Source organism: Microcaecilia unicolor, chromosome 7 (assembly GCF_901765095.1).
Source record: "Microcaecilia unicolor chromosome 7, aMicUni1.1, whole genome shotgun sequence".
NCBI classification, from domain to species: Eukaryota; Metazoa; Chordata; class Amphibia; order Gymnophiona; family Siphonopidae; genus Microcaecilia; species Microcaecilia unicolor.
The window spans coordinates 199248158-199263255 of NC_044037.1; the positions used below are offsets into that span (position 1 = coordinate 199248158).

A 15098-nucleotide genomic window follows, 5' to 3' on the forward strand; every position below is an offset into this window, starting at 1 on the left:
CATCCGTATGCTGCACAACAAGCCAGCATGTTTAAAAATATAAGTGAGATCAAATAAAAATGCTACCAACGATAACGTGGACAGAGCAGCTCATAGATTTGCTTGCTTTGTTTACAGTGAACAAGGATAACAGTTCCCCCGTTGGAGAGGGAAACGGAAATTAGCCTTCAATTTTTTGACGTCGTCCCGCCTCCAGTTTTCACCCCGCCTCCTTGAGAAAGGCCAACAGAAATTGAAGATCAATGCTGGCCAATCAGACGATGCCGTTGAGAGCTTGTAGAAGGTAACCAATGGGTGACTAGGTTACATGTCACCACCAGGAAGTGCCTGCTGGTGTCGGTGGAGGGAGTTGGAAAGGGAGGGGGTGTGAATATTGAACTCTGACTCAGAGTTCAAGATTTCCCAGCACAGACAAGAAGAGTATGAGGCCGGTCAGTGCCGTCTGCTGGGGTACCTTGCTATGTTTGGTGCTGCTGGGCGCCTGGGACTTGTTCCGGGGCAACGAAGAGAACCGCTGTAGCATGACCTACATGTTCGAGTACCCCGAGTACCTAGTAAGTCGTGCGAGCAGTAGGTGGGGGGTCGGTGGGTGGGGGTAATGACTCGTCGCGGGCAACTCCCCGCTTAGGTGATTCCTCTTAGTCTCCGCCCCTCCTCTCTCTAGGAGCAGGTTATAACTCGTATGAACATCAGACGATTGCTTCTTTTCCTAAAATTCTCCCATTCCCGGGTCTGCTTTTCTAAAATTAGTTCAGAGTAGGACTGAACCTTTTACGGCTCCACTTCTCTGTTGGCCTCGTGCTTTTTCAGCACCAGAACCAGCTGATTCTAGAGTCGACAGCGCTGGCAAAACATCGGGCAAACCAGATGCAGACGACAATATTTTTATTGTTGGAAAAACAAGTAAACGTGCTGGCCACAACTACCAAAAATTGAATGGGGGATGCTGTACATTCCTGCTACCAGCACATCTTCTAAGAAGACATCTGTTGCAGGAAGGATTGTGGAAGGCAGGAGAGCTAGACTGAATCCTGAGATTGTTGATGACTACTGATGAATAACAGTACTTCATAGGGCATATTTCTCCCCTCTAGGGCATTCAAACAGGTTGTGTTTTGTACCCCTAGACATTTTAATAGGGTGGATTAGGATTTCTTGGGGCAGTAGAAGTCCGCCATTGTTGGGGTTGAAGGCTAGAGGGTGGTGGTGGGAGGGTTTATTATAGCTGCTCATTGTTATTATTGTTTTCTATTTGTAATTTATACACAACAGTTGCACAGCATACTGTTCCTTTTTATACTTTAATAAAAAGATTTAAATATAAAATCATAAGTGTTTGAGGCTTCTGCAGATGAGAACAGAACCCGTGGGGATGGGGTGAGGATGGGAACAGAACCAGTGGGGATGGAGATGGAGATGGAGACGGGGCCTGCGAGGACGTGGTAGGGACGGAGACAGAACCCACGGGGACAAATTTTATCCCTGTGTCATTCTCTAGTTCTGACAACCTAAGTTAAAGCATCATCAGCGCAATGGGCAATTTACAGAAGTTTGGGGAATTTCTCATAATCACTTAAAGCATTTTTATTTCATGTGTAAACTTGTAGCAGTTCTTTGATCGTACAATGAATCAAAAATGTATATATGTATTGGGTTTTCACCATGGGATAACATTTATAGGTTTGTTATTGAGAATGACATGGGGGAGGCCACTGCTTGCTCTGGGATTGGTAGCAATGATTGGTGCTACTAATTAGGTTTCTGCCAGGTACTTATGACCTGGATTGGCCACTGCTGGAAGCAGGATAATGGATTAGACGGACCCGGTATGGCTATTCTTATGTTCCCTGCTTTCATAACCCATTTGCCTACAGTGAGCCTGCCCCTCTTTCTCAAAATATAGCCAGAGTCATCCTGGCTGCAAAGAGAAGCACATGTTTGAGCTTCCCTGTGTTCACTACATGGTTTTCTTGGACAATCTGGCCCTGTAATAGAGCTGATTTGTGATCACCCAATAATCCCACCACGTGTGAAAGACTGTCCCTTTTTCCTGGCAAGCCCTTCAGCAATCATCCACACTCCTCCTTCCCCAAACTGGATTTGAGAGTACCAGTCTCCAGTAAATCCTACAAATCAGTTTGTATTGCATTCGTCTACAGTTTGTTATCCTAGGGTATTGTTGACCAACTTTATATATTGCCCTCCACTTCTACTTTCCCAAGAGTGATCTAGCCATGCCCTTTCATGTGTCAATCCCTTTCTCTATATCACTTTATCCAAGCTCTTATATATTTGTGAGAGTAACCCTCTAAAACTCTCCCCATGACAGAGAAACTTCTTTAATTTGTTTATTAGTATTTTTAAATACAATTTTTAAGTACATCTCAAGAATACCACCTTGGTTAAGAAAACTAGCAAACTACAAAAGTAACTAACATTACCTTAGAGAAACAAACAACAAAAAAAAGTAAACCAAGTCTACAAGAATTAGGGCCACCTGAGAGTGGTAAAAAAAAAAAAAAAAAGCAACCCCAACAACAACAAAAAACAAAGAAAAAGATTTATTTTCTTTTTCTTTATTTCTTATAACAAACATACCCTCCCCCCCCTTTTACAAAACTGTGCTATTGATGACACAGCTCATTCACTTTGAATGGGCTGTGTGGCCATTGCTGTGCAGCTTTATAAAAGGGGGAGGGGGTTGGAATCGTAGCCTATCCATAGATACCCCTTCCAGTCCTAACCAGTCTCTGTTTTATATATTACCAGAATCTTCCTCAGTTGCAAAGGTTCAAAGAAGAAGTGGAGGGGCATAATCGAACGGTGCCCAAGTTTTCCTGAGGACATCCTCGCGAAGGGGTGGGGAAACCCATATTATCGAAACAAGATGGACATCCGTCTTTCGTTTAGACAATATGTTCAGGGACGCCCAAATCTCAACATTTAGGTCGACCTTAGATATGGTTGTCCCCGATTTTCGGCGATAATGGAATCCTAGGACGCCCATCTCAGAAACGACCAAATCCAAGCCATTTGGTCATGGGAGGAGCCAGCATTCGTAGTGCACTGGTCCCCCTAACATGCCAGGACACCAACCGGACATCCTAGGGTGCACTGCAGTGGACTTCAGAAAAAGCTCCCAGGTGCATAGCTCCCTTACCTTGTCTGCTGTGCCCCCCCCCCCAAAAAAAAACCCCACTCCCTACAACTGTACACCACTACCATAGCCCTTAGAGATGAAGGAGGGCACCTAGATATGGGTATAGTGGGTTTGTGGTGGGTTTTGGAGGGCTCACATTTACCACCACAAGTGTAACAGGTATGGGGGGTGGGCCTGGGTCTGCTTGCCTGAAGTGCACTGCAGTACCCCCTAAAACTGCTCCTGGGACCTGCATACTGCTGTCATGGAGCTGGGTATGATATTTGAGGCTGGCATAGAGGCTGGAAAAAATATTTTAATTTTTTTTTTTAGGGTGGGAGGGGGTTAGTGACCACTGGGGGAGTAAGGGGAGGTCATTCCCGATTCCCTCCAGTGGTCATCTGGTCAGTTCAGGCACCTTTTTGAGGCTTGGTCATAAGAAAAAATGGACCAAGTAAAGTCGCCCAAGTGCTCGTCAGGGACACCCTTCTTTTTTCCATTATGGGTCGAGGACGCCCATGTGTTAGGCACGCCCCAGTCCTGCCTTCGCTACACTTCCAACACGCCCCCCGTGAACTTTGGTCATCCCAGCAATGGAAAGCAGTTGGGGACGCCCAAAATCAGCTTTCGATTATGCCGATTTGGGTGACCCTGGAGAAGGACGCCCATCTCCCGATTTGTGTCTAAAGATGGGCACCCTTCTCTGTCGAAAATAAGCCTGATAATGTTGCTTTTGAAATCTGACAATACATTTTACAAGGAAATTGCAATCGAAAGAAAGCACCTAGAGCCAAAGAATCCTGGTGCATTGCAAGAAATAATTTCTTCTGCCCCTTGGAGGTTTTATAAGGATCAGGAAAAATCCATATTTATTGTCGAAGAAAACATGTCTCCTCCAAAAATTCAGTCTCATGAATCCAGCAGTGTTCCTGTCTCTAAAGCGTCATTAAACACCTTGTGATGAATGGAAGTCACTAGTTCTTTCAATACTGCATAGTATTCAGTGGAAAACCTTTCCTCACCCATTGCTTTTCCTAGATGGCCTCATCAGTTTCTAACTGAAATTTGTGTCCTGAAAATTGTCGTTTGACTCTAATCCACTTGCTTCAGTACTACTCCCTCCAATTACTTTTCATTAGTTTCCACACCACACTTGAATTTGGAAGTACACAATTTTTGAAAAAAAAAATCCCTGAAAACTTCTTATATTTCTTTTTTCCTCTTTCTCATCAGGCTAGAGCTGTGCGTTTTCCTGAGTTGCCAGTCCAACAGCTTACTAGCGCTCCTCTTATATTGTAGAAAGGCTCTGTTCACCAGTCTCAGCATAAATTCTGTTCTCTGTACCTCTATAACCCCAATTCTACTATAAACCCCCACTAATTTCCTTTTGCCATTTTCATCTTTTGTAAGTCTTCCAGTTTTGAGTATAATCTCTTCTATTCCTCCTCCCTCTGCCTCTTAAGCCTAACTGCTGTCTGGATTAGTTCCCCTCTCATCAGTACTTGTCTCCCATAGGAGTGCTGCACTAATCTCTTCTTTTGATATTTGAATTCAAGGAACTCTTTCCAACTTTATTGAAGTTTCTCCCTTCCCCTTTTTTTTGCAGCATACTATCATTTGCCCTCCACACCCATGCTGACCAACCAAACTCCCAGACTTATGGCTTCATGATGGTTACAAATGACAACTGGGCAAAGGTCCATGCCCACTGCTTTCTCCATGTTGTTCCGTTTGATCTAAAACGTATCAGCTTTGAATATAAATTTTTCTCCAAATAACATGTGTAGTCGCGCGCCCTCCCCCCCCCTCCGATTCTTCTTCCTCCAAATGTGCACCCAGCAAATTTAGGCACTCCCTTTTCTAAGATCACCCCTTCTTCTTTCACCCTTGACCAACAGCCAACTGATCTGTCCTTGTGCCTGTTGTGCAGTTTACATCTTCTCCCACAGTCCCTAGCTGTCAAATGTTTACTTCAAATTCCAGCAGACATATTTCAAGAAATGTTCATTTTGGCCCAATAAGAGCATATACATTTTGAACTGCTGGTTCCTTATCCACTCTCCAAACAAACTGTACCACATCTCCTGACTGTTCTTGCATCCTTATATGTACCCAGGGGTACTCTTTTATGAATTAAGATCTCCACCCTCTATTTCTTTTAATTGAATGTTTATTTTTAAAAAAATCCCTACTTCATCAGTTTAAATGCTAAACAACTACTTCTGTGTTTACGGAAGAAAATCCTGGAAAAGGAACTTGGTTCACTAGCAAAGGTATATATGGGAATGGAGTTGATATACCTTTCATGAAAAATGGAAAGTGGACAAAGCCATGGGGCCAGATAAGATCCATCCTAGGGTATTCAGGGAGCATAGAGAGATTCTGGTGGGTCCTATTAGAGATTTGTTAATAAATCCTTGGAGATGGGAGAGGTTCCTTGAGACTAGAGAAAAGCAGATGTGGTCTCTCTTCACAAAAATGGTAACGGAGAAGAAGTGGGTAACTACAAGTTGGTAAGCCTCACTTTGATAGTTGAAAAAGTATTGGAGGTGCTGCTAGAGGAAAAGATAGCAAACTTCCTGGAAAATCAAGGGAAAATCATGCCAAATAACTCCGATTTCTTTGACTGGGAGACTAGAGAATTGGATCGAGGAGACTTGTTAGATGTAGTCGGCTTGGATTTCAACAAAGCCTTTCACACAGTTCTTCATAGTAGGCTTATCAATAAGACTGAAGTTAGGACCCAAAGTGGTGAACAGGATTAGAAACTGATTGACAGATAACAGAGGGTGGTGGTAAATGGAGTTTGCTCAGAGGACAAAAAGAAGAGTAATGGAGTGACTTAGGGATCGGTACTGGGGCTGATTCTGTTTAGTATACTTGTGAGTGACATTGAGGCATATTTTCAAAGCACTTAGCCTTCCAAAGTTCCATAGGTTTCTATGGAACTTTGGAAGGCTAAGTGCTTTGAAAATATGCCTCATTGCCGAAGAGTTAGAAGTAAAGGTTTGACTTTTTGTGGACGACATGAAGATTTACAATAGGATGGACAACATGAGTAGAAGAAGTAGACAACATGAGCAGTGATCTAAAAAAAATTAGAAAGCCTGGCAGTTAAAATGTAATGTAAAGGGGGTGCGTGAGGGGCGGAGCTAGATGATGGTTGCAGTTTAGCTGACTGAGGATCTCCGCATTTGCCTTATTACTATTTTTCTTCATTCTTTTGCTTTTCTTCCACTCCATTGGGGAAGGAAAGAAATGGTGTAACCTGCCAAGCCAAGAGATCTCCAACATCTGAGAGGGTTACGGGTCCGATGGATACTTTTGTTACCCATGGCTCCAACTGGTTCAAATTAGGAGAGCGGGCCGCTGGGAGAGAGGCAGGAAAAGAAAGTTCTGGATTCTCTGGCCCATGGAGTCAGCTTAAGCCTCAAAGTAAGAAGCCAATCCCCTTGCTTGATTACCTTCTGGAGTATGTTACAGGAAAATCATCTGATTTGGACGATCAAACGGGTGACTAGCACTAACCTTCAGATGAATGTGCAAACACTGACTATTGCATTGGTTGCTGTCTGTGGGATGGTAGTTTTGCTAATGATTGGAAGAAGCTCTGACCAGGAACATATTCAGACCGCAAGGGAGGCAACAGAACTTATAGAGAAATCACAAGTAATAACACTTGAATTATGGCATGCTATTTCTGAACTATTTCAAATGCATGTTAACCAACTCTCTCAACTTTCTGAATCAGTGATATCAAATTTAACTGAGCATGGAAATACATTTCAAGATATCAATGTGAGACCGGAAAAGTTGGCGTCTTCTGATACAACATTAATAAAAGATAACTTGATTATCAACAGAAAACTGGAATTATTAGAAAATATTTCAAGGGCTAAGAATTTAAATTTATCAACTTTCTAAAGCATAAAGCAGTACCTCCTAAAGATATATTACTGAAATGTATGAATCAAGTTTGAAGATTCAGTCATCTTTGATAATTTCTTGGATGTATTATGTTTCACCTTCATCTTCTTTTGATACAGATCAAGAACAGTTAAACTCCTCACTGGACTTGCCTGACAGTTTGAATGTGTCACAAACAAATGAAGGGAAAACCACTGAAAATGTTTTAACTGCTACGCTGATAGCGACCTTTGGGGATATTGATGATAGAGACTGAGGGGTGCTTTTACAAAGGCGCGCTAGCGTTTTTAATGCATGCTAAAAATAAGTATGCAGTAAACGCTAGAGACACCCATATATTCCTATGGGCGTCACTAGTGTTTAGCGTGCGCTAATCAGTGCGCACTAAAAATGCTAGTTCGCCCTTCTGAAAGACCGCCTTTGTTATGAAAAGATTTTACTCTCACAGATCTGAATTATAATGTGAAAATATTGTTTATTTTTCTGATGTTGCGAGGGCAATGCAAACCCATAGAAGGCAGTTCTTGCTCCATAGGCCTAGGGTCCTTCAAATTGGAGCTTTGTATTATTTAAAATTTCCTTCTAAATTTTTTTGATCTAGTATAAGAACATTAAATATAACTTTCTTTTTGAGCCTTCACAATTTTCTTTCTCTCTTCTAAAGGCCTTGAATCACATATGTCAGAGGGCATTTATGTCCCCACTTAGGGCCCTGTTTACTAAGGCATGCTAGCTATTCCAGTCAATCTCAGCTCCCACCAGCCTCTCCTATTCAACCAACATCATCCTGTCCCCAATCCCACAAATGATTAATGCTCCTTGACCTTTCCCAGAGTCTTGATGCAGTCAGGCAGTGCATCTGGGCACACAGCTGTTCAGTTTTCTTTCAGCATCATGTGGCTCTTGGTAAGCCCGATCCGTGTGATGTCCAAACTTCTTCACTGACTACTGTTTTAAATTACTAGTCTTTTTACCACCTCCCCATATTAGTACTCACCAGCCACCCGCAATTTAGAGAGATAAAAGACTAGAAAGGCCATGTGTATGAGAAGAGCAATTCTTTAATTATTTACCAAGATACAGATACAAATTGGTATTTTCTCATATGGGAAAGCAGCACTGTTACATGGAAATGTAATCTGTGACTGTCTCTTCCAACGTACTGCTCTGGTACAGCTGTTTTTATACCTTTTGTGTTAAGCAATGCTTCACATTACTTCAGCACTTATCTTCCTCAGAGATCATTCTGTTCTCACCATCTATTTTCCCTTAAGTTGCTAAATCACATTCTTCTGTCCATCCATAATTGCACCTTTCCCACGCCAGCTTGCCCGTAAGGGTATCATAATAGATCATAAATTCCTGAGTTTACACAGGTTCATGTTCTTTAATAAATTACAGGGTTCTCAATCTGTGATGGATTCCAGAGTCGTACCAGCTTGTCAGCCTCTGCCCTTTTTGACGCGTGCTGGGGTGCTGACCTGTGCTCATGATTTAACACTACACAGTTGCACAAAAATAACATGAGCATTTGTGTTACATATAACTCAAACTTGAGAGCTGCACAGTCCCCTGAAGGAAAACAGAGCAGTTCTTTTGGAGACAGTGTCAGTAGCAAGCAAGGTGCAGAGGGGGGAGTATGTAATGAAAAAAGAGAAAACAATTAGGGAGCTACACTTGGGGTTAGTGAGGGCCTTCACTGGCTCCCAGACCATGCAATGAAGAACTCTCACTTGCATAGCTAACTTTTTCCTACACTCTTCTCAGTGACACTAATCAACTACATTTGTTTACGAATCCCTGAACATGCTGTGATGTACTTTCCAGTCAGCCTTGCAGCTTCTTGGTAGTATAGGAGTGCTGAGGCCCTTACCTATTTTATTTATTTTTTGGTGTATGCCAATTTTTCCAGACCTTTCGCCCTTTGCTCCTTTGTCTTGTTGATTGACTATAGTTCCTTTCTATATTTCTGTAATTTTTTATTCTAAACCTCTTTATCGTCTTATGTAAAGTTGAAATGCAGTATGTTAAGACTTCAAATAAAGTAAACTATAACAAAATATTGGCTATACAACTGGGACACTCTGCAGTGAGTTGAAAACAACGGGGACCCTCTGCAGTGAGAAGAAAATAATGAAAAAAGTCATTCATTCTATGCAAGTCCTGAACCCCTCTTTGCCTTTAAAAGGCAGTGAGAAGGATCATTCCTGGGGCAGAGACACTGTTTATACAGAATTTGCAAACTGATTTTAAAACAAAGTCTTTGTCAGCGAAATTTAAGCTTTCTCTTACTAATGCTAGATCAGTTAGAAACAAATTTTTACTAGGGGTGGGCATTCAGTGCACTATTAATGCGATTAATTTTTATTTTATTTTTTTACCTGCGCTTACATTTTTTAATCATGATCAAAATTTTTAACTCCCGTCTGTTGTCCAGCATTGCTTTCTCTCCCCTGCCTATCCTATTTCACCTTGCCATAATGTAGCAGATGGAAGGCATAGGCATCAGTTGCACGTGGCATGTGGGATTTGCTGCCAAAGACCCTATGATGAGCCAGATAAATGTTAAGATAAAATGGGGGAACTGGACTTGTAGGCTTAGGGGAGAAGGGGGTGTCAGGAGTAGGAGAGGAGAGAAATGGGTGTCTGCGTGTCAGGTTTAACGGTTTAATAGCAGAAGGGGAGACGCTTAGGTGTATGTACAGGGGAAGGATGGTGTAGTAGAGGAGAAAAGTAGGTTTCTGTATGGAGGGGAGGGGGAGCAATATGCTGTGGGAAGGGTGTGTAAGCAACTTTTCATTATACGCAGTGGGAATTTAGTAGTACCAAGCCACCCAGCCCAGAGGTACAACTAATCATATGATTAAAATTTTTAATACTACAATTAATTTTGATTAAAAGTTTTAATTGTTGTCCACCCCTAATTGAATAGGCTATTGTGAAGGATAATCAGCCAGGCTGAGCGTCTGTTCAAAAGGATATTTAGGTCAACATAAAAGAAAAAATTGGAAAAGCATGTTCCCAAAATGTATGCCGTGATTAAGTGCGATTAACTCAAATTCTTAATCGTGTAGCTGATTGCGATTAAACATTTTAATTGCTGCCCGCCCCTAATTTTTACTTTTATTCGATGTTATTCATGATAATTCCCTTGATATTATGTGTGTTGCTGAGTCCTGGTTGACTAGTGAGGACCTTGTATTAGTAAACCAGTTATGTCCTCCCCAATATTTGTCTTGCTCTTGACCACAGAAAGGTAAAAGAGGGTAGTGTCTCAACGATATGAGGGATTGGTTTAATTTTAGTGAAAGACTATATGGATCTTGATGGGATTGAAATCTTGATACTTCTAAGTTGATGAATATTGTAATGTATTGTGCCGCACCAGGTATGTTATACCAGGATTAGCACATAAGCACCGCCATACTGGGAAAAGACCAAGGGTCCATCAAGCCCAGCATCCTGTCTCCGACAGCGGCCAATCCAGGCTTCAAGAACCCGGCAACCCCCCCCCCCCCAAAAAAAAAATATATATATTTAGTAATGTTCAATGGACTTTTCCTTCAGGAATCTGTCCAAACCCCCCTTAAACTCCGTAAGGCCAGCTGCTGTCACTACATTCTCCAGTAACGAGTTCCAGAGTCCAACTACACGCTGAGTGAAGAAAAACTTTCTCCTATTTGTTTTAAATCTACCATATTCTAGATTCATCTTGTGTCCCCTGGTTCTATTATTTTTTGAAAGTGTAAACAAACGCTTCACATCTGTCCGCTCTACTCCGCTCATTATCTTGTAGACTTCTATCATATCACCCCTCAGCCGCCTTTTCTCCAAGCTGAAGAGCCCTAACCATCTTAGCCTTTCCTCATAGTGAAGTCGTTCCATCCCTTTTATCATTTTCATCACCCTTCTGTGCACCTTCTCCAATTCTTTTATATCTTTTTTGAGATGCGGCGACCAGAATTGGACACAATATTCGAGGTGCGGTCGCACCATGGAGCGATACAACGGCATTATAACATCCTCGTGTTTGTTTTCCATCCCTTTCCTAATAATACTCAACATTGTGTGCATTTTTAGCTGCCGCAGCACACTGAGCAGAAGTTTTCAACGTCTTATCAACGATGACTCCCAGATCCCTTTCTATGTCTGTGACTCCTAACGCGGAACCTTGCATGACATAGCTGTAATTCGGGTTCCTCTTACCCACATGCATCACTTTGCACTTGTCAACATTGAACTTCATGTGCCACTTGGACGCCCAATACCCCAGTCTCACGAGTCCTCCTGTAATCTTTCACACTCCTCCTGCGACTTGACAACCCTGAATAACTTTGTGTCATCTGCGAATTTAATTACCTCACTAGTTACTCCCATTTCTAGGTCATTTATAAATATGTTAAAAAGCAGCGGTCCCAGCACAGACACCTGAGGGACCCCACTAACTACCCTTCTCCACTGAGAATACTGAGCATTCAATCCTACTGTCTGCTTCCTGTCCTTCAACCAGCTCTTAATCCATAGTAATACCCTACCTCCGATCCCAATGGCTCTCCAGTTTCCTCGGGAGTCTTTCATGAGGCACTTTGTCAAACGCCTTCTGAAAATCCAGATACACAATATCCACCGGTTCCCCATTGTCCACATGTTTGTTCACCCCCTCAAAAAACAGTAGATTGGTGAGACAAGACTTCCCTTCACTAAATCCGTGCTGACTTTGTCTCATGAGCCCATGTTTTTGAATGTGCTCTGTAATTTTATTCTTAATAATAGCCTCTACCATTTTGCCCGGTACCGACGTCAGACTCACCAGTCTATAATTTCCCGGATCTCCTCTCGAACCTTTTAAAAAAATCGGTGTAACATTGGCTACCCTCCAGTCTTCCGGGACAACACCTGATTTTAGGGATAGATTGCATATTACTAACAGTAGCTCTACAAGTTAATTTTTTAGTTCTATTAATACTTTGGGATGAATACCATCTGGTCCTGGTGATTTACTACTCTTCAGTTTGCAGAACTGACCCATTACATCCTCCAAGTTTACAGAGAATTCATTTAGTTTCTCTGACTCTCCTGCTTCAAATACCTTTTCCGGCACCGGTGTCCCTCCCAAATCCTCCTCGGTGAAGACCAAAGCAAAGAATTCATTTAATTTCTCCGCTATGGCTTTGTCTTCCCTGATCGCCCCTTTAACACCACTTTCGTCCAGTGGCCCAACCGATTCTTTAGCCGGCTTCCTGCTTTTAATGTATCTAAAAAAAATTTTATTATGTATTTTCGCTTCTAATGCTAACTTTTTTTCAAAGTCCTTTTTTGCCCTTCTTATCTCCGCTTTGCATTTGGCTTGGCATTCCTTATGTTTTATCTTATTATTTTCAGTTGGTTCTCTTCTCCATTTTCTGAAGGATTGTTTTTTTGCTCAAATGGCTTCCTTTACCTTACTGTTTAGCCACGCCAGCTGATGTTTGGTCTTTTTTCCTCTTTTTCTAATACGCGGAATATATTTGTCCTGTACCTCTAGGATGGTGTTTTTGAACAGCATCCACGCCTGATGCAAGTTACTCTCCTTTAGTTGAATTTTAGTTGATTTAAATCTTCTAGGCCATAAAATGCTCATTATAGGAGATTTTAATATGCAAGTTGATACTAGTGGAACTGATGATGTGATTTTTAATTTTTTGGTGACATTTGAAGCCTTAGGCTGGAATCAACTTATTGAGGGGGGTCTTTTACTAAAGCTTAGCTCAAGTTATCTGCAGCAGAGCCCATAAGAATAAAATGGGTCCTCAAGCTAAGCTTTAGTAAAAGACCCCCCCCCCCCCCACAAGGCAGCTACTCACTCTAGTTACCTTAGACATATCTGTAGCTTCTGACATGATCATGTAATTTTGATCAAGCGGTTGAAATCGATAGGTTTGGCTCGATCGATTTTAAATTGGTTTTCATCTTTCTTCAGGATAGACAATTCTGTGTGATTAAGAATCCTGATATCTCAGAGGATTGTACTAATCCTATGGGAGTCCCTCAGGGATCCTGTCTTTCAGCTGTATTATTCAATATTTTTCTTTTGCCATCTATGTAAATTACTGGTTTGAATTTGCAGTTCAGAATTTATGTGGATGATATTCATTTTCTAATTCCTATTAATAAATCTGGAAATTTGACACTCAAAGAACTAGGGCCCTCTTTAAGCCGCTCTCTAACTTTCTAGCGCATGCTAATGCTAGAGACATCCATATATTCCTATGGGTATCTCTAGTGTTAGCGCACCTACAGCGCGACTTAGTAAACAGGGCCCTTAGCCTTGATTTATTTACAATCCTCTGGACAATTGATGAAAGCAAATCATTTAAGACTAAATATTGCTAAAACCCAAATTTTGATTCTTTCTTTTTTTTTTAATTACATTTATATTTTATTTCAAGTACAATTCTTGAATTGGAAAAGGTTGACTATGTCATTATAAATTCCTGAAGAAATTAGTTATTACAAACTTATTTTTAAATCTTGAACTATTGCTCATCTTTAGTCCACAATTTGGAGGCATTACACAGTACAAAGGAAAACATAAAATAATCTTCATTGAAGGGAAAAGGCGGCAAAGTGTAGAGCACCATGGTATTAATACTTATTACGGAGTAGAAGTTGTTACATTGCTTGGTTGTGGCGTAGGTGATTGAGCTAACCTAGTTTCCAAAAAAGATTTTAACTGTTTAGAGTCAAAAAATACATATTTGATGGAATTTAACTTTAAGACACATTTGCAAGGAAAATTCAACCAGAATAAAGCGCCCAGTTGCAAAGCTTTCAGGTGCAACTTAAGAAATTCTTGTCTTTTCTTTTGTGTAGTTTTAGAGACATCTGGATACATTCTTATTTTACAGTCCAGGAAATTTTTTTTCTTTATGAAGGAAAAATTGTTTCAGTATCCAGTCTCTATCAGGTTGTAATATGAAAGTTACTTTGTGTTGCTGTTGTCAATCCCACTTTGTCTTCAAGTATTTGAGTTAGATTCATATCTAAGGTCTCTACAGGCACATCCACTCTTTCTCCATGTTCTAAATCTTTCTTTATGAAAGTCAGAATATACTAAATTTTATAGGAGGATGTGACTGTTCAGGAATGTTTAAGACCTCCGTTACATATTTTTTAAAAGTAAGAAGAGGGGAAACGGGCGCGCATGACCATAAACAGAGCCGTCCTCCCAAGAGTTAAGGGGGGACTGGGATTGTTGGATATTCGCTTGTTCTCTGTGGCAAGTAACATGCGCCACTTATCGGACTGGTTTAGATCCACTGACCACTTCTCCCTCGTAGCGGCGGAGACTAGCTGGTTGGGTTCCCTACATTTTTCAAATTGGCTACATCAGGGTCAGAGACCACCCTTGAGTTTGGGAATGGCGGGCCCTGTGCTTTGTCCGTTACGCCAGGCTTGGAGATGGTTATGTAAGTTTTTTAGTCTTAACAAATCGACCTCTCCTTTGATATCATTACGGGGTAACCCGGAGTTCCCAGTGGGAGACACCTCTAGAACATTCCGTGAATGGGAGGCCAAGGGAATTTCCTTTCTGCATCAGGTGGTAACAGATAAGGGCGAGATTAAAACGCTTCCTGAAATTAGCAGAGAGTTTCATTTACACAGGAAAGATACATTTGCATTTCTACAACTCCAACACTATGTACACTCTTTGCCCAAGAAAGATTTATCCATGGAAGTGTATGAATGTTTTAATTTAATGTTTGGACTTGACGCACGACTACGGATCCCCTTGAAGTACTTTCATGCGCACTTGAGAGACCATCTGCACTCTTCGGACTTCGACCGGGTGGCACAGCAGTGGACAGTGGAATTGTCTACGCAAATAACCCCGGAGATCATTAAGACTATCTTGGCTGGAACTTATAAATTGACCGAAAATGTAAGCTGGTGGGAAATTCAGTACAAGTTTATTTTTCGCCTGCACATCTCTCCCAGGAGAGCATTCCGGGCCACTTTGTGTGAATCAGATCGCTGTCGCAAATGTGGGAAG

General features: G+C 41.5%; 1 protein-coding gene across 2 annotated transcripts in view; it reads left to right on the forward strand.

Moving 5' to 3' along the window:
- Window positions 1-356: 356 nt before the first annotated feature.
- The window catches only part of PGAP1 (post-GPI attachment to proteins 1), a 195037-nt gene continuing 180295 nt past the window's right edge, over window positions 357-15098 (forward strand). For both annotated transcript variants that reach the window (XM_030209280.1, XM_030209281.1), the window contains exon 1: window positions 357-554. In XM_030209280.1, the coding sequence (XP_030065140.1) occupies window positions 423-554 (132 nt within the window). In that variant the 5' untranslated portion in view covers window positions 357-422. The remainder of the gene's footprint in view (window positions 555-15098) is intronic.